This window comes from Brachyistius frenatus, unplaced genomic scaffold (genome assembly GCF_029030835.1).
Source record: "Brachyistius frenatus isolate BFR_SWC_R1_liver_20210118 unplaced genomic scaffold, ASM2903083v1 Contig_177, whole genome shotgun sequence".
Lineage (NCBI taxonomy): Eukaryota > Metazoa > Chordata > Actinopteri > Embiotocidae > Brachyistius > Brachyistius frenatus.
In genome coordinates, this window is record NW_027210776.1 from 365,394 (window position 1) to 386,334 (window position 20,941).

General features: G+C 45.2%; 1 protein-coding gene across 3 annotated transcripts in view; it reads left to right on the plus strand.

The window, feature by feature from the left end:
- Nucleotides 1-20,941, plus strand: part of grid1b (glutamate receptor, ionotropic, delta 1b) — a 335,801-nt gene that overhangs the window by 208,875 nt on the left and 105,985 nt on the right. For all 3 annotated transcript variants that reach the window (XM_069717577.1, XM_069717578.1, XM_069717579.1), the window contains one exon: nucleotides 19,002-19,207. In XM_069717577.1, coding sequence (XP_069573678.1) covers nucleotides 19,002-19,207 — 206 coding nt within the window. The remainder of the gene's footprint in view (nucleotides 1-19,001; nucleotides 19,208-20,941) is intronic.

Genomic DNA, 20,941 nt, shown 5'->3' on the forward strand with positions numbered 1-20,941 from the left:
AAATATCTGTCTCTCATTGTTTCAACCATAAATTAGAAAGTTTCCGTTTGATGAACAAACTAATAATTTTCAGTTTGTAGAGAGAATAAAAAAAAAAAACATTGTTTACTTTTCAGTGTTGAATAAAGATTTAAGAAACTTCAAGTTAATTAATACGTTTAGTTTTGCCACCAAAAACAAAAAAGGTGTAGGTTGGAAATAGATGTAACAAATTCAAGTTTTACAGTTTCTGTAGTTTCTCTCAAACACTTTGGAGGATGTTGTCACACATACTGTAAATCTTAATATTCTGTAGCTTTACCTTCTAAGAATTGTATTAAACTACCAAAAGGTTGTTTTCCTTTCGTATCAAAACTTCAGAAAGTATTTTAGGACATCATTCAGTTGCTGTCGCTACAGAAGCGTTTTGCTTTCATGCTTTCAGGATTTTCTCTTCTCGATTTCTCACAAACTACGTTGAAAAAAAAAAAAAAAGAAGTCTTAATTACATCATGTGAGCAGCGGTGAGCGAGCAGAAAACCAATTAGAGGGGCTATCAATCTGCTCAGAGGCTCAAGTGTGCCGGCATCAACATAATTACACCCAATAGATTCATTTTTTTTACCAATGACTCCATTTAAAACCCAGCGACATAAATATCACAGAGTTTGGGAAAGATGGTGGGAAGCGGCGTTAAAAAATGATTACCAACAGTAATATACATGAACTCAGAAATCAGATAAATAAAATATAGACATTAGCTTATATCAGAAGTTCTTCGAAGTGCTTTTATTAAATCACAGATTTCTCATTATTTCACCTGAGTGAATAAACCGTCCTGAAGTGAGTCTCCCGAGCCGAGAGCGCCATCACCACCGTCGGTTGGTGTGTATCCGCCCGCCGGCGTAATACGTCTTAATATCATTTAATACATGTATTCGGCAGATATCGGGAGACCACATTAGAATAAAATTGCTTCAATTTAACATGGTTAGACCGTCCCCACCGCTTATCATCTGCATGCTCACGCAGCGTCCATTGATCATGATTGGTGTAGATAAATGGGGGGGCCGTTCGGGGGGGTTCACCGCAACACACTCCGGAGAGCGTGAACGGACCGGAGCACCCGACGCCGACGACACCAACCAGCCACAAGGTCGGGTTTCTAAATAGATCTCACCTGGATTCTCACACTTTCCTCTAAATGTTTTACTTCTGAACTGAACGCCTTCTGCTCCGTTTCCAGTGTTTTTGTTACCAAAAGTGAATGAAATTATGAAGTAAAAACACACAATACTGCAGTACAAGTACTTCAGTGGTGTCAAAACTTTCCGGTGACGTGCAGACTTTGACAGAAAGAGTACAAAGACAATGCTTTCCTCTGCCTGAACTTTAAAGGTGCAATATGTGAGATTTAACTCCCGTCCTGTAATACCACTTTGTACCTTAGGGGGCGATAGTGAGTCACTGTGACTTTCAGTGTCGGCAGTTTGGTTGAAAGCAAATTTCCTTACCAGTAATTGTCCAGTAATAGTTTTTTGGATGTTTAGCTCGTTGGCACCGATCTGAGACGCCACCCGTTGCTTTGTGAACCGTTTTGAAGCCTTGACTTTTCGCCGTCGCCATCATGTCGCCATCTTCCGTACTGCAGTTTTAAGAGTCTTGTGAGCCTTTTTTTCTTTGTTTGGGTTTGCTGTCGTCCTTTGCTGTGATTTGAACTCGAGGACTTTGCGATTCCCTCCTTAAGAAAAGATGCGTTGACCTCATTCCGCTGCCACAGAGCTGCTTTCCTTCGACTTATAAACCCGAGAACAGCAGAAGTCAGTTATTGTTGTTGTGCTTTTCATTTCAGCGTTATGATATGTGATCTTCTATTCACGTGGAAATCAACAAACAGTGACGTCTGCTGCCTTTGATTTGTCGAGTCGAGTGTCTGCAGAAGAAACTTACACTTTATAATTTACGTGTTGTGTTTGAATATCAGCAGGACGCCTCCTCCTCATTAATACCCGGCCTGTATGTTGGAGCAGCAGCACAACTCTTAATTAGACGCGACACATCGGCCTCTTTCATCAGCAGGAAAATGACTTATTAAACGTAATTAGATTTATTTGGAAAATATTTCACGGCGTCGACCTTTTAATACTGAAAGTGGCGTTTTTTACGACCACATCTGCCATCAAAAAACAAGAAAAACAAAAAACAAGCTTCACTTAAAGTTCACGTGGTTAATTAACGAGTGTTTGTGTTTTTCTGGAGGAGGGAGCGATCGTGAACCGCCGAGCCGGAGTGACGCTTCGCACGTCAATATGGCCGCGGCGAGATAACGGCGAGAAGCGGCTGTCGGGCGGTAAAGTGTACCGGAAGCCGTAAAACAGGATGGTTTTTATTTTGTACCAGTTTTCTCTTCGTGTCTGTTTGTGCTGTTTTTCTCTCTTCACACACGACTCATTAAAAGCATCCGCACTTCAGTAACGTCCCGCTTTCAGAAGGTTTATTCTGAAACAGGTTATTTCGATGTCTCCATTGAACGCAGCCTCATTCAGCCTTCACCTATAAATATTTATATGCACTTTAGTTTAATTTGTGTTTGTTAATTATATCTTATGGAGCTGCTTTCTATTTGTTGATGCTTTTATTTCCTTATGCTTCCACTTCCTGTTTCCTACGGGGAGGAAGGTTTTTGGCTGCGCACCACTTTTGTTTACTATCCCTGAAAGTACCCTGATAGCATCCAACAAAAAACTGTTCTTACGAGTTCAGAACCTGCCTGAGATTTCTCACGTTTTTAATTTGACTTCACTACCAGTGAAATCCAGCGTCATCCGTCTGCGTAATTACTGACGCACCGACGACAGGAAGGTCCGACGGGTGATTCGGCTCACTTTTAATAGAGGAGGAGCCAAAGTTGGGCGTTAACTTGGTGTCGTTTAGTTGCTCAGATCATCCACCAGCCGCCTGACGCGACTCAGGAGTCGGTTTGTTTCCTGTCAGAGAAAAAGGGAAGGAGGCCGAGAGGGAGAGATAAATAAATGAGGAAGAGGAGGAGGAGGAGGAAGAGGATTGTCACGGTGTTGTCCAACAGACTGAAGAGCTCTAAGTGGTTGACTGGCAGGACGCCTGAAACTCGGAGAAAGCAGCACAGAGAGAGAGAGGTTTCACTTCCTGCAGCCTCCACTCTGTGTTTCTGCATCCTTTAAAAAAATAAAAAGTCTGCATCTGTGAGCAGCTTCTTCTCCGAGCTGCAGCACGATGGACGACCACAAAACGTGCAGCGAATCTCTTATTCACCCTGCAAACACGTCCTCCTGACGCCGAGTCCCACGCAGGTCAGGACGCTTTGAAGTGACTTCAGTCTGGTGTTTTTGCCGTTGCCTGGTGACATCCACGGATGCAGGGCATGATGGGATTTGCTGACACACACACACACACACACACACACACACACACACACACACACACACACACACACACACACACACACACACACACACACACACACACACACACACACAGGCCGGGTGAAAGGAGCTAATAAAAATGTTTATTTAACAATTCTCGGTGGCACCGGGCGCCATTCATCTCCTTCTGACACTCACACACACACACACACACACACACACACACACACACACACACACACACACACACACACACACACACACACACACACACACACACACACTTGCGTGTTGAGTCATCTCTGCTGCATTTAAAGCAGATTTATACAGTGTTGTGGTGGAGCAGCAAGAAACTCTGACTCTGCTAACAGCCACAGTAAATAAATAGATCCAGAATCACACACACACACACACACACACACACACACACACACACACACACACACACACACACACACACACACACACACACACACACACACACACACACACACACACACACAAGATGCCAGATCCTATTCTGAAACAGTCAGCTGAGCAGATGGCGTGCTGATCGGTTGGTCAGTTGTTCGGTTCATGGTTTCCTGTTAGCGTGTTGGTGACCGACGTGTACGACACGGCGTCATGCATGCACAGAAATCTGTCGTCCGTCACCAGAAGAAGCCTTGAAAGCATCACTGCTTCCGGCCTGCTGTGTGTCACATTCATGTGTCCTGTGTGTTTCCACCTCTGTTGTGCAGATTTGAAGCAAACAGTGTTTAAAGTGTCCAGAAAAACGTCTTCTGGGTGTTTTACAGCTGAATGTGTCCACGATGGATTGACAGGATTATCGTATAAAATATCATATATGAGAAATACTCCAATAAAGTGACTCAGACTGCAACAATAGAGGGCTTTTAATTTGAAATGGCACAGGAAGTGTTGACACAGGGCAAACAGGAGCGGATCAAAACGAGGCTTTGATTTCCGTTTGTTTTTGTTGGCTCTCTTGCAGGACGCTTACTTTAGAGATGATCCGACTTAAAGACTGTAAAAGGGGCGGAGCATCATTCCGGCAGCACCACACTTTTAGTCATCATCTCAACAAGTTACTGTGATCCAGACAAACTCAGTGAAACGACATCTTGCTGCATGTCCGTCACAAAAAACAAGTAAACCTACAATATAGTTTATAAAGTTCATTATAATACCTGAACAATTACATTTGAAGATGTCGATGTGGGTGGAGTTATTTAATGGTGTCATGTTTCACATTCTTCCTCTTTCATTTAAAGGCAACGAGCGTCTTGTTTGATATTTTTCACATTTGATTTGAGGAGAAAGTGTTTTAAATTCTCTTTGACAACCAATCGCAATAGAGCGTTCCTCTGGCCGATCCGATCTGACCACCAACCGCAGAGCATCTTTGTCTTATATCGGAGAGTTTGGAGACTTTGAATCACTCAGTTATGAAGATCATCTGTAAATACTTCATCTGCTGATTCTTCCTGAGGATTTTAAAACTTGTGTTTTTATAGTGAGAAAACAGCTCAGTGACGAAGAGTTGTTAAAGTGCAGTGAACTAAATCTGTATCCTGTCCAGGTGTGTTTTTGTTCCTTGTGGGGACTCGAAGGACTTCTTATCGTCCCTGCAGAAGCTTCCTAACCGGTCCTCCGTGTGCAATCCGACACGTGACACCGAGGCGTGACGGCGAGCTGAAGGCCGATGTAATCAAAAGCAGTCAGTCAGGATGAGACGAGTCTTTCATCCACCTGATTGGTCGGTCAGATAAATCCTGGAAGCTGGTTGGTTGGGAAGTTAATTTGTCATTAATTGGTTTGATTGTCTCGTTAGTCGCTCGGCTGTCTGTGATGTTTATTTAATCAGGCGAGTTTCTGACCATAAAAGAAGAAAACCAGAACATGTACACATACAGTACATATATACGTATACACATACATATATACGTATACACATGCATATATACGTATATACATATATACGTATACATATATACGTATACACATATACATATATACGTATACACATATACATATATATGTATATACATATATATTCATATATAAATGAAAGAAGCAGTTGTTGTCTGTTCAACCTTCAGCTGTTTTTGACCTCTTTAAAAAAGTTGTGATTTCCACGGTTGCGTTTCTTAATTAAGATAATTAGACAGAAGTGTTCTGGAACATTTTCCGCGACACTAATGTGGCTGACGGACGTATTTGACGGCGCTCCTTTCACCTGTCAGAGAACCGGGCTGAAACGTTTCATTTGAAGCGCCGCAGGTGTCCGACGCTGCTCTGAAGGAGAGCGCGGCATACTGATGAGAGTTCACCGAGGCCGCCCGTCCTGCTGGTGTCACCGCCGACAGCAGGAAAGCTTTCTGAGGCCGGCGAGGAACCGTGGAGCCGCCGCTTCGCTCGCCGTTCTTCATTCTTGTTCTTTACGGTTCAATTTAATGTTCACGCGTGGATCTCACAGAGCTTCACTCTGGAGGATGATGAATAAGAAACCACGTGGCTCTGAGGCCTTTTATCTGCTTATTTATTAGACGATGCAATCACAACTCTGGCTTCATTTTAATTGAGATTTGTGCTCACGATACAGGAAAGAGCTCATATCTTGATGGGACAATAATTTTCATGTTTACCACAAACATACGAATAAAAAGAAAGGAAATAATCTCATGGGAGCTCATTTTATTCACATTCTGTCCGTCACCATCTTGCTAGTTCGGAGCGGTTTGAAGCAGGAATTGACCATGTTTGGAGGAGCTGGGGGAGGAGCTGGGGGAGGAGCCAGCGGTGGAAACTAATAAGAAGGAGTGACTTTAGCTAACAACACCGAGATAACTGATGGACACATTTTATTCACTTTGGATTTGATGAGAGAAGTTGAATGGGAGTCTATGGAGCCGGAGGCTTTTTGGAGCCGACCTCTAGTGGCACTCGCTGGTATTGCAGCTGAAGACACTTCTGGATCAGAACCATTTATCAGACCTGAAGCTACGAACTCTTTTATATCCCGTCTGTGGTTGTAGTGGTCACCACAGGAACTGCAGTGAGTAATAACTAACCTAATGAGAGCTGCTGGTTTCACCTCACATTCCCTCTGCAGAGAAATAAAACCTCAGCTGTCAGATTGATGAGAGGATTTTTTTTTTCTTCGGAGCAGCAGTGATGAATCTCCCGCTGGTGGCCTCTTAAATCTGTCTCCTCCTCTCTCTCTCCTCGGCCTCCTGTCCCGTCCTGGGCCAGCGCCTCGCCGGCCCGGCTGATTGATGGGTGTAATGGGCTGTCGATGGACACCACGTCCCGCCGGTCCAGCCCTGCTGTTCTGACCTGGTTAGAGAACAGCCTCCACATCCGCCTGAGAGCGGAGGAGAAATAACAGACTCAGAGACGACCAGGAGAGAATAATGAACATAATATCACATCTCTGGTTGTTAATTAAACTAAAATCAACACATAAAAGCTTCAATACAAACAACAGTCCAGCTCCTTCCTCCATTTGTCTCCCTGCCTCTGACTGTCTGACTGCAGCAGACAGAGAGGTGAATGATTTATGCATGAAGCCGTCCGGCCGGCCGATCCGAACTCAGCAGCGCTGATGTTCAAGGCCGCTCGCTGCTTTCTCCGACCGCCTGTATCCCTCCACCTGCTGCTCCACCACCTGCAGCGCTACGTCAGCACCTGGATTTCTGCCTCCTGAACCCTCACAGTTTGTTTCTTTTTTCATCACCTTTGTCCTTGATGTTTATATTTTTGGATCCTTTTGGATCCTCCTGTTACAATAAAAAATTGTTGTCGCATATAAAACTGAATCTCAGAGAACTGATTCTGTAAATTATACACAGAATCCTCTAACATGGTGTCAAATAAAAATATGAATGTTTACATTAAGAATAAGAATCTCACACCTCAGCTTGGCTGTTGTACGCTGGTGACAGAATATGAAAGCTCCTATTGGCTCAGTGAGATGTCAATCAAACCAGCAGCGTACAGATGCTATCTGACTTTACTGCTAACTGTGTAGCAGCAGATTGTGTGTTCTGCATGTAATCACGTGTTTTAGACTGAATACTTGACTGGGCTGGATTTACTGGACCTTTGCTGACTGAACCGGGCCGTTTGTTGTCGGGTCGACCAATGAGACTTTATTGGTGAATTCCGTCGGTATTGTACTGTCTGTTTGTTTGGTGGTGGTCTGACGCAGCTGTTTACTGAACCTGCTGCGGTGGTCGTATCTTGAAATTGTTCATATCAATCGAATCACAAGAATACGATCTTTCCACAGACCTCTCACAGGAGTCTGCACGTAAACTTTAGCACCGTAGACGAGGAAGTAGATGCCGTTAAAACTCCGACGACACACGGGCGGGCCATCTGAATGTTATGTTATGAGCTAAAATGATTCATTCATGAATCAAAATAGGAATATCAATATATATTTGAAACCCAGCTGCTTTGCATCAGTCTGTTGTTATTGAATGACTTGCGTCTGTATCTCTGTTCGAGCCTCAGTGCTTCTACACTTTTATTTCCTGTAATATTAGACCAGAAAACAGAAGCAGTCACTGACCACGTGTCTGCAGACGGAGCAGGAGGTCCGGCGTCGGCTGCTCTTTCTCCCTCCGTCTCTCTTTAATCCTTTCCCATCTCATTTGGATCACTTCGTTTGGCAGGCAACAAACAGATCAATAACGAGCCTCAGGTTTGCCTTTAAAAGATAAGAATGTTTGGAAGTGGACTGAAAACGGCTGCGAGATTTTAAAAAGCGTCTGTCTTGCTTTGTTTTCATCGATCACCCGTCCGGCGGCTGAACGTGGATGCGGCGGGTCGTCGAGGGGAGAGACGACGGGAGCAGGAGAAAGGAGTTATTACCGACACATCGTCATCTCCATTACTACCAGCTCCTTTTGTTATACCGCCGAGGGCCGGAGGAGCGTTCATCCGCTCGGATTCACGGCTGCAGCTAATAAGCTGCCATTCAACATTTGCCTTTATTCCTCCCTAAATGAGTAAAGAAAGGCCGGTCGTGAAGCAGCGCGGCGAATGAACAAACTGTTGCTACGTCAAAGTCTCTGAAGGTCACTTCACCCAAATTACAGAAGAGAAAGAGAACGATCTGTCGTTCTCCGTTCGGTCGCAAGCAGGAAACGAACGCGATTATCTCCACAACGTGTCCTCTCGGTGTTCAACCCACCGCCGAAACAAGGAGCTGACTCGTCACGTTACCGGGAATAAATCAACAGTCATGTTTAAATCGAAGTCCTTTTACTGATCAGTAGATTCTCAACCACAAACTGGAGGATTTCTCAGCTCTGGGTTTATAAACCGACTTGGTTTGGATTGATGACGATGCCAACCTTTCTTTTTCCAACTGTTGCTGTTGAACGCAGCACGGTGATGCATGTGGAGCAAAAACCTTCATTAGGAATTAGCTGTTAGCTTTGTTAGCTGGTTGTTAACTTCAGTTAAAACGTTTTTTAGGAAAATCAGCTGTTTGTTAGCTTTATTAGCATGTTATTAGCATTGTTAGCTAGTTGTTCACTTGAGTTTAGCCGTTTTTTAGCGGTATTAGCTGTTAGCTTTGTTAGCTGGTTGTCAGAAAACATTCGCTGCGAACCAGGTGACCTGTGGTGCCATGGCAACAGGCTTCTCCAACGGGACGACCCTCCGTCCTCACTTTCTTCACCTCCCTCAGACTTCTGTCTCCCTCAAAAGGAAACTTCAACCTTGAAGCGTCGTCGTTTTGACTCCGTGGAGGAAATCCAGGCAGATGAGAGAGTACGATAACTTCCTGTGGTGATGAGCAGACAGGAAGTCAGGGTTCGGTCCATGAGGTCACGTTAAATAAAATATTGTTTGGGTGACTGAAAGTCTGGAGAGATGGAGGTCTCCACCTCAGCACGTGAAATAACTCGCTAACTTCCTGCTCCGACTCCAAAACACCTGATGTGGAATTCTCAAGGATACAGAAGCTCCTCCTCCTCCTCCTCCTCCTCCTCCTCCTTCCTCCTCCTCCTCCTTCCTCCTTCCTCCTTCCTCCTCCTCCTCCTCCTTCCTCCTTCCTCCTTCCTCCTTCCTCCTCCTCCTCCTCCTCCTCCTCCTCCTCCTCCTCCTCCTCCTCCTTCCTCCTCCTCCTTCCTCCTTCCTCCTCCTCCTCCTCCTCCTCCTCCTTCCTCCTTCCTCCTTCCTCCTTCCTCCTCCTCCTCCTCCTCATCCTCCTCCTCCTCCTCCTCCTCCTCCTCCTCCTCCTCCTCCTCCTCCTTCCTCTTCCTCCTTCCTCCTCCTCCTTCCTCCTCCTCCTCCTCCTCATCCTCCTCCTCCTCCTCCTCCTTCCTCCTCCTCCTCCTCCTCCTCCTCCCTCCTCCTCCTCCTCCTCCTCCTTCTTCCTGCTCCTGCGACCTCATCGACACTGAATCCACTTTGCTGAAGTTTAGTTCCTTTCTTCTCTTCCTGTGATTATTAATCATTATAATAATAATAATGATATATATTATAATAATAATTATTAATAACCCTGATGACATCATCAAAGGTTATTTTCTCACTTTTAAAGTTTTCCTCAACTTCTCTTTAACAACATATACAACTCTGGGTTTTTACAGTGCCGCTTTCACTGAACATACATGACTCCACAAGGCCCGTGTGTCATGTATGTAATGAGCTCAGTGCTCTGATCTCAGCTCGTTACGGCGACCGCTGTCCTTTATGGGATGTATTGTTTGTTGTGTCGCGCTGACCTGACAACACATCCTCTACACAGTCTACAGCTTAAAAAAGAATTGCAGCCGTAATTAAGTTCCATGTTCGTCTCCTTGTCGGGTCGAGTCTGGAAAATCCCGATATTAGTAACGCAGAGAAATAATCAGCTTTGGTGATTAAAAGCACTTTTATTTTGGCGGTGCGACCTCCGCGCTGCCTGCACACATAAAAGAGGAAGTTCACGGGGGATTCGGAGAACAGTCTGTTCTGACTGCAGTTTGAAAAGGGCACCGCGCATCAGCTGCTGCGACCAATTACAGACGCTCGCTGCTCTCCGAGCGAGTTTCAGCGGCACGACGGCTCGCGTGGAAAAATAGAACAAGTAGAAAATATGAAGAAATATCTCAGACAAGTGTCGACTGTGTCGACTTAACCTGCGATCACGTAGTCCGCCGCGCTTCCTTCAAACCTCGGCCGCGGATCAGGCTCGACCTGGTAGTCTTTTATTTTGAAGGGGACGACCAACGGTCTGTTTTGGAGGTTTATATTTGAGACCTTCTTGTTCTTTCTCAGCTAAAATCAAGTTTCTTGATTTCTGCTAAACGGCTGCGGGTCATCGTCCTCTTCATCGAGCTGCAGGAACCTGAACGAAGTCAACGCACTTCTTAATCCGTTTTCTTTCCTTCCTTCAGCGCACCGGCTTCACGTTTCATTTCACTTCTGACTCATTAAAAACCAAACATGTTAATATTCTGTTTTATTTTGCATATTTACCTTCATTAGACAGTAATTCTTCTTCTGAAGCTTCCTGGAAACATTCAGACACTTTCACAAACAAACATGAAGAAACATCCGAACGTATAAAATCCACAACGTGTCAATAAAAAAACAAAGAAGAAGGAAGTGAGTGTAAAATGTCACGAGTCCAGTTTGTGTTTGACATTCAAAGACCAGATCCATACCCCCCCTCCCCTCCCCTCCCCCGTACGTCTGTGTTGACTGTATTCATACAGTTAATCCATAAACACACAGCAGATGAACTGAAGCTCGTCATCCTCCAGACTCGCTCCCACTGAGGCAAACAAAGCTCGCTGCTTCGCTGCTTCGCTCCGAACGCTCGCTCAGAAAGCCTCGGAGAGGGCGGAGCTTAATACTCAGGGAAGCTAAAAGTTTCATCCCTCGTTTTAAACACATTTACACGATGAAACTGATTCGAGCTGCATGTCGAAAAAGTCATGAACTCGTTTTAAAAAGCATCTTTAGCTTTTTGTGTTTTTATTTGTTTCATTTTTCATATTCAAAAGCATTTTTCCTGCTGAACTTTTGAAGCATATCAGACACACACTGTCCACACACACACACACACACACACACACACACACACACACACACACACACACACACACACACACACACACACACACACACACACACACACACACACACACACACACACACACAGCGGGGACAGCAGAGGGACAGATCTGTCCTTCGTTCCACTTTTATTGTAACGTGCTTCGTTTCAGGCAACATGAAACGCCTCGACCGGCACAGCTGCGACCACCGCTGTACACACACACACACACACACACACACGCTGCTGGTGTAGCTGCTGGGCCCTGAGTGTGTGTGTGTGTGTGTGTGTGTGTGTGTGTGTGTGTGTGTGTGTGTGTGTGTGTGTGTGTGTGTGTGTGTGTGTGTGTGTGTGTGTGTGTGTGTGTGTGTGTGTGTGTGTGTCCGAATTTCTCTGATTGTGAAGTTTGAGACTCTTTTTGTTTTACTCTCAGCAGACTTTGATCAAAACTCTTTTCTGAAATGATTTTCCGTCTCTAAATCTCTCATCGCGCCTCCCTTCTGTCTTCTCTGTTATCCGTCTCTGTTTATTTCCACCGTGATGAAGATGAAGACTCAACTATAAAAACTAAAAAACCCTCCAGAATGAGACTCAAACAGCTCGTCGGTGCAGACGAGATTAAAGAAACGGAAGTCGTGTTCTTTCATTATCTCAAACGCGGCGAATTAAAGTCAGATGTTGAATAATTCAGTGTTTGTCGGTTGAACCTTGAAGATCAGTTCATCTGCTCGTGTCCGGTTGGCTTGTAATGAGGAGAGTTTCTGACCCGACAGGAGGAACAACCGGAGCAGGAAGCTTCACGGTCTCTCGGTCGCATTATTTTCACGTTTTCCACATGTTGCAACGTAATATAATATCAGGAAGAAGTGGAAATGTTTCCACGTGGGAATCGACATGAACGTCACACCAAACGATCTAAAGCTGCATGATGCTCGTGTCCAAAATACAGTTTCACATGTGCACAATCAACATGTGAATTGCTGTATTTTCTGTGATGGTTGGTCGTTGGTGCGGTCCCACCGGGCTCTTAAAGGGACAGTACGCCGTAACCAAACCCTCCTCCGATCAACTCTTAGGTGAAGTCCAACATCTTATGAACCTCGCGTCCCTTTTTTCTGCTCAAACGATATGAACTTTATTTTGAAAAAAACTCTTTATCGTGTTGTTTCATCATCAAGTCAACGACCTTTAATCGCCTTGTTTCTCAGAGTATTGGTCTTGTGCTGAGTTCAGGGTTCCCATGGTTACGCAAATTTCAGGGAATCATTCCAGGACAGAGAGTCCAGAGATTTATAACTTCTTTGGAAACTTCTGTGAATTGTGTAATTGGATGGGAATGCAATAATGTGTCTGTCTGGTGTCTGCTCAGCACAACGGCAGCATGTTTTTCTGTTTATTGAAGGTCATAGTTTTGTTTTTTAGTCGGTGAGTTTGACATTTGTTATCAGCTGAGATGAAGGAGAATAAATCGTTGGTCATCATCAAACCACAGCTGGAGGATCTCCGACTGCTCGTGACTCCTCCTCCTCCTCCTGCTGCTGCTCTCTGTTTGTGTCACAAAGATGAAAACACGTTTTTCATGAATATTGCAGCTGGTAGATTTCATTTAGATGCTCACGAGGAGAAGTTAAATTATCCACGGGCCTCGTTAGAGGGAGAGCTGCTGGTGATGCAGGAGACCTGCAGAGATGTTCGGAGAGGATGGAGATACCACGCAGCGTCCTCGACTCGCCGCGAGCGCTCGTCTTCCTGCAGGAAATGAACAGATACTGCGTCTTCATATCGTACACAAACATTCGCTTCACCACGAACAGCTTTTCCTGCAGCAGATTAGAACTGTAAACTCGTGTTAGTCTGTACAATCGGACATCTTCTGCTTTTTATGTTATATATTTTCAAAAAGGACAAATTATAGAATTTTTGGACGGAAAAATGAACAATCTCCACGAGTTTTTAAGCTTTTAAAGGGGCGTTACACAGATTTTCCTTTTGTCCTTCTGCAGCGCATTTATTAAATCTGATGTTACGAACTGGAGCCTCCCGACTTCATGAGTTCACCTCTGAGTTCGTGACCTGCAGTTCTCTGACTTGTGTTTTACGAAGATAAGTGATGAAGTAGTTCAAGTCCTCCTTTTATATATTTTTTTAGTTGTTGAGATATTTTTTATTATTTTTATGAGATATATTTTAAAAGTCAAGATTTGCAGCATGAGCTATCCGATATTTGTCAGATGTTTTTATATTTTCTGCTCCCGTGTGTAAGCGGATCAGATATTAGCACGTTAGCTTCATCAGCTGGACGAGTCGGTTGCACCTGCACTTAAAGACATCGTGCAGTTCATCCATGTGATGTTTCGGGTCAGTGAGGTGTTAAGCTCCGCCTCCATGACAACCAGGTGGAGTTTGATGTTACAGTTGGTGCAGCGGCTCCATTGCTGACATCAGTTATTGATGCATATGATGTTGCAGTCTGTAAGGTCCTCATAGGTACAGTAAAACACACACACCTGTTTGTTTCCTGGTCATTAGGTACCATACTGGAGAAAGGTTACAGCAAGTGTGTGTGTGTGTGTGTGTGTGTGTGTGTGTGTGTGTGTGTGTGTGTGTGTGTGTGTGTGTGTGTGTGTGTGTGTGTGTGTGTGTGTGTGTGTGTGTGTGTGTGTGTGTGTGTGAGTGTTCAGAGGTAAATGTCACACCTGCCTTCGGCTCAATTATCCGTCCTCACACACACTTTCCTCCGTCTCTTCTTATTCTGTTGTCCCATCACTCTCTTCTTCTACGTCTCATTCATTATTCCTCACTCTTCCTCCTCCTCCTCCTCCTCCTCCTCAGGATGTGTGCAGGTAATTAAAATGTCCTCTCCAGCATCCGGCTGATGGATGAACTGAGCTGTCAGGGAAACGCCTCCCACTACATCTCTCACACACACACACACACACACACACACACACACACACACACACACACACACACACACACACACACACACACACACACACACACACACACACACACACACACACACACACACACACACACGTACGTAGGTTTGTCTGCGCTGTTTGTGTCTGATTCTGGGCGTCACGGTTCGGTTGGATCTGCTTCATTAGTGTTCACGGAGGCTCCGCGGGCTCGAACACATTAAGAGAAACACACTCGTACTCGGAGGGAAGTCGCAGGCTTAAACAGCCGAGTCGGACGTGCTGCTTTCAATTAAATGTGCAGGGAAGGATTTCCTGGAGGAAAACATTCAAACTTTATCAACTGAAAGAAGTTGTTTTCAAGTGTAATTTTGACCAACGATGGACATGTTAGAGGAGCTCAAACTTTGTGAGGACGTGTTGGTCCTGGTTGGTTACTTAGTTTTAGAGTTCAGGTTAGAATTAGGTTAAAGGTCAAGGTCACAGACTGGAAATAAAAGAGTTCGTATCTTCAGGTCTGTAAAATGGTTCCGATGCAGAAGTGTCTTCAGCTGCAATACCAGCGAGTGCCACTAGAGGTCGGCTCCAAAAAGCCTCCGGCTCCATAGACTCCCATTCAACTTCTCTCATCAAATCCAAAGTGAATAAAATGTGTCCATCAGTTATCTCGGTGTTGTTAGCTAAAGTCACTCCTTCTTCTTAGTCAGATCCACCGCTGGCTCCTCCCCCAGCTCGTCCAAATATGGTCACTTCCTGCTCCAAACCACTCCAAACTAGCAAAGATGGTGACGGACAGAATCTGAACTGGAGGCTTAGATTTATTTTGAATGAGCTCCTCTGAATAAAAGTGAATAAGTTTGATGTTCGATGTCCAGATTTATCCTCGACATGTGAACATGTAACTGTTGTTTCGAGGATTTGGACTCTTCTGTATCCGGCCGGAGGACTTCTTCCCCCTGCAGCCGCTGCAGCTCCAGATTTTCTGCTCGGAGTCTGAAGGTTCATCTGAAGTGACATTTTCCTCCTGCTGCACTTACCGTAGGTCACCCTGAATAAAGCTCTCTGCTAAATGTTTAAACTCTGAGCGCGGTGGAAGCCAGGTTACACCCTCCATCTCCTCCCGCTCCCGGCTGCCGTTTTCCTTTTTCTGACCCGGAGCGGCACTTTGCTTACAAAACTAGAAAAAAACTGAACCTGAGAGGGATGAGAGCGCGACTGGAGACTGAGGCTATAAATACCCTTACAAGTTCAGAGCATGTGAGTACAGTAGTGACTGGGGGGGAGGAGGTGGGGTGGAGGCGGTAGCAAAGGGGAGGGGCATCCTAATGTTTCAAACATCCTCTTAAAGAAGCTGAAAGCCCCTCCACAGTTTGAAGATGTTTGAAATCACTTCCACTCCACATCTTTAACTGTTTCTCTGCTTCTTCTTTATCGTGTTTTTTTGGGGTTCGACCCCCCCCCCCATCCTCCCATCCCCTCATCCCCTCCATCCCCCGAGTTCTTCCCAGCATGCTGTGCCTCTAAATATTGATTAGTGGCACCCAACCCAAGCGAGCTGCTGTGGATTAATTACACGAGGCGAAGCCCACAGGCTGCTAATAGTCATCAGCTCACAAAAGATCTAATTAAAAAGAGACATTATAAAATAAAAAAAACTGAATTTAACTTCACATCCTCACATCCGTCTCCATCAGGACTGAGGATGGTTGCAGCATTATTAATGTCTCATTAATCCAAACAGACAACTGTGAAAGAAGTGAAGTAAAAACCATCAGACCAGAAACAGCTGCAATACCAGCGAGTGCCACTAGAGGTCGGCTCCAAAAAGCCTCCGGCTCCATAGACTCCCATTCAACTTCTCTCATCAAATCCAAAGTGAATAAAATGTGTCCATCAGTTATCTCGGTGTTGTTAGCTAAAGTCACTCCTTCTTCTTAGTTTTCTGGAGGTCCATCTGAAAATAATCCCTCATTCATTAGAAAAGAAGATTCAAGAAGACCTGTTTTTGGGGGCGTGTCTGTTTGATTGACAGGCCTGTGGTGCAGTCAGGTTACAGCTATCGGTGGGCGGGACGTAGTATCGTCAGGTTTCCGATCAGATCGGTCAGATCCACCGCTGGCTCCTCCCCCAGCTCGTCCAAATATGGTCACTTCCTGCTCCAACGGGAAATGTTGATCATTTATGTAAATTATTGTTTGTTTGTTGCTGGAAATCCTCCACAGCTTCTTCACATCTGTTTCTACATGAAACATCGCTGTCTGGTTAAAAAACAAAAAACAAAGCCATAATTGACATTTGCCTTTGCGTGTTGTAATATGTGTGTGTGCGTCAGTGTAAATGGAGTCATGTGTTAGATATTTGCACTGAGGATCCACTCGTGTGGATCTTAATTAAAGCGTCGAGGATCTCGGCGGCCGCTGATCTTCCCTTCACGTCCGGGGCGACTGCCGAGCGGCGAACCGCTCAAAGTGGCTCTTGAGAAAGTGAACTGCGGCCGGCGAGCAGCTCCGTAAATTGCTTTGGAGTCCTTCCACTCGTGTCGTTCCGGTGCTTGAGCCGGAGAAAAAGGAGGATTATTTTTCCTGCAGCAGATTTCTGAGGCGGAGTGATGACGGTGGAAGACTGTTGTGACTGAAAACACCGCTGCACAGACCCATTATTTAATATTAATGCTGTTAGTCATTTATAAAGAAGATCAAATGTATTGTGGGGAATTTAGAACAGGAATAAAAGATGATATATTTCAGATATTAATACACTGAGGTAATGAAAGCAGTGATTCTTGGAGTGTACATGTAGAAGTGATATTAATATCTGATTAAAGTGCTCCAGATCAATATTATGGACAGGCAGTAATGCCGAGGCAGTCAGTGGAAATATATTATACAATATAAAATGGCACAATTTAAATTGAATTTAAAGCTGCATTATGCAAACGTTGACAAGCAGGGGGCAGAAAGTGTTAAACTCTGAACTCCACACTGCTGATGATGATTGGTTGTTTTACTGTCAATCAACTCGTCCCGAATTGGACCAATCAGTGATGTCATCAACCATCAGTGATGTCATCGTTGGTTTGTGAACGTTATGAATCCTCCAGTTCAGATTCTGTCCGTCACCATCTTTACTAGTTCGGAGCGGTTTGGAGCAGGAAGTGACCATATTTGGGTGAGTTGGGGGAGGAGCCAGCGGTGGATCTGACCGATCTGATTGGAAACCTGACGATACTAGATTCCCCCCAACCAAAACCTGACAGGCCTGTCAATCAAACAGGTCTTTTTGAATCTTCTTTTCTAATTAATGAGGGATTCAATCATCAAAGTTGCAGCTTGATCCCAGCTGTTGTGTTTGTAGTTGATACGTCATTATTCATGTGTATTATGGGATGTTGCAGCCCGTTCTCTGTGGCTCTGACTGCTCTCTACACTGTTGTTAAAACATATTGTTGTGCTCGTATCTTAACCTCAGTGAATAAAACATCATCTCTCTTATTACCTGCTGATCTGCGGCTTGTGACAAATTTACAAATGCAGCACTTCATGCATACATTTCTGCTGGAATTTTAACGTGTATTTTTGTTTTTCTGTTCTTAAAGAGACAGCCCTCCTGTTCTTATTAATTTGATTTTCCTCATACGGCAGAGTCATTTTCTTTAAAAACGTCCGCTTCCCGAAGTTCGATACCTTTCCAGGAAGTCCGTCTGTTTCCTGGCAACCTTCTTTGACATGTACGTAGATCTGTACGTGGATACGTCGCTCTGTTTGTAGCTTCTTTGGTCTTTTCAGTGTTTCTTTTTCTCATATTTTTGCAGCAGAAATAGATCGATGGTTCGATGAATGATTGAGTGCCTTTTTCGCATCAGTAAATCACAAAGCTCACTTTCAAACATCATGATGTAGTTCGGATCGCTCCACTGCAGGTTCACGTTTTATATGGAGGAGTGGTCGACTGACGGACGGTTGGACGGACGGACGGACGGACGGGCGGGAGGTGTAATGGAGAACAAGAACAGCGGTGAATGTGGAAGAAAAAGCTGCAGACAGGAGCGATGAGATGAAACAGCCAGAGAGAGAGAGAGAGTGGCAGTTGGAGTCGGAACAAGCCGGCTGTCAGCACTAATAGACAGAGAGGGATGGGGGGGGGGGGGCTTCACGCTAAAACAACCTGTCACCAACCGTGACGGAGAAAGAGGAAGTTCTGCAGCCGAGTCAGAAGGATGTTCTCGGCATGTACGACGATGACGTCATTTTTTACGAGCGCTACCAGGAAGTGATCAAACAGCTGCTGCTCTGATTGGTCTTTTCCTGCTGATGTCAGCGTTTTTGTTCCGAGGACGAAGTCAGGACATGAGGGGACAGAGTGGACGCTGGTTTCATTTAATGGGACAAGCTGCTCTGAATATGAAAATGTTGGGAGACACTCTCACTGTCCTCTGTCTGGGTCACATGTCCCTCCGCTGCCTCCTGATTGGTCACGAATGAACGAAACACAATCTCTTCTCGACTTTGATGTATGACAGAGACGTTTTTCCTTTTCTATTTGTCTCATTGTTGTTTACCTTCATCATCTTCTTCATATGTCCCCCCGCAGCTGATAACACGTGTCCCCCCCCCCGCCCCCTCCTCCCTCTACCCCCAGACATCCGCGGGCTGCAGGGTTTCCTGGACCAGACGTCCCGTCAGGGCGTGGACGTGGCGCTGCAGAGGGTGGACAGGAACATCAGCAAGGTCTTCACCAACCTCTTCACCACCATGAGGACCGAGGAGCTCAACCGGTACCGGGACACGCTGCGCCGGGCCATCCTGCTGCTGAGCCCGCACGGAGCGCACACCTTCATCCAGCAGGTCGGTGCACGCTCACCTTGTCTTTTCAGCTGGCTCGAGTGTTTACGGCAAAATATGGTGAGATTGTGGCTTTGATTTGGTCATAAAAACGTGTACACGAGCAAACCGATCGATGAAAGACGAGGGAGTGTGCGGTTAAACAGCTGATTTACAGGTGAACCGTTGAGTTCACGGAGGAAACGACTGTTTGTATGTTTGGAATCTGAGTGTTGGAGAAGAAATGCGTGTTTACAGGAGAATCTGTGTGAAGGAGGCCGAGAGCCTCGTAAAGAATCAGGGAGACTGGAACAAGTGGAACAACTGAGTGTGTAAAGTAGAAATATTCAGCTTCAGTAGCAAGATGTCAGATACAAAAAATGTCCAGCCTCGGGTCGGGATAAAGGCTCTGGGCCGCCCGCCAACACGTTGTCAAAACACTTCTCGAAAAACTCAGATGACTCAGAGACAAGACGTTGAAGTTTTCCAAAATCTGATACGAAACATTTTATTGTGAAAAAAACACAAACCTTTTCACTCCCGAACTTCCTGACTCATCTCTATTTATACTTTTCAGGGCACGTCCTTTTATTTTGATCTTTGTTTTGGTTGACCTGAAATCAGCGCCCCCTTTGTTCACCATGCGCAGGTGGCGCGCCCATATCTGGTCATTTCCTGCTGAGCCAGCAGAAACGTGATCCGTTACGACTCCCTTGGTATTTTTCCTGGCTCAAGGCTGCTGACTCGGCTTTTCTTTCCTCTCCCGGGTTCACAGCGAGCAAACGCCACACCGACGCTGTGCAGCTCCTCCCTTTGGGCCTTCTGCTTCCTACAAGTTGCAGATGGCAAACTTGTTAAACGCCGGCTCTACGGTCGACAGGTTGACACCTTTTTCTTTGGGATATGCTAGCACACGTATCACAGATGTTTTTTTCCATTTTATTTTCCCTCCAACGAAGGTCAAATTTAAAAATCTCAGTGACTACGAATACCTCAGTATGATGCACGTTCCTTTTCTTTCACTTTAATAGTAATATATAGTTCATTGGTTTTTAATTTGTTGCAGCAGCAAAGTAAAATAAACACCGTCGATTCGCTCTGAAACTGAAGATTTATAATTCAACTTTTAATTGTGGACGAACATTGTGGAGCTTTGTTGTTAGTTTAAATAACGTGAGTTCCTCTGCGGCGCGTCGAGCCCAGATGCTTCCCTGGTCGTTTCCCACCCGGTCCGCCCCCGTCGCCGTGGTTACCCACAAAGATCGTCCGGAATCAGACATCTTTGTCGTCATCGCACAGCGTCCAACGAAACTGAAGAAAAAAACCCAATCCAAGTCGGTGCAACACAAGATAAACATTAACGTAAGGATGAAACATGAAAATACAAATATTTAAAGACGTGTGTTTGTCCGACCTTGTGAGGACCGTAGTCGTGTGTGCGGTTGTTGGATGAACTCTCGCACGCAGGCGACGAGTGATTCAGTTTACATGAAGGTGTGTCTGCATCAGAAAGCAGCGGGTGCACACGGAACAATGCAGAGGAGCACACGGACCAAGCGTGTTTGTATTCAGGCAACATGTGAGCAGACACGAGGAACATGTCAGTCTCAGCGGGGGGGGAGGCCGACGGTGAAATAAATCGAGTGCACATATGCAACAAGGAGGAACATAAAGGAGCCGAGAGTTTGTGAAACAGAACAAGTGTGTGTGTGAAACAGAACAAGTGTGTGTGTGAAACAGAACAAGTGTGTGTGTGAA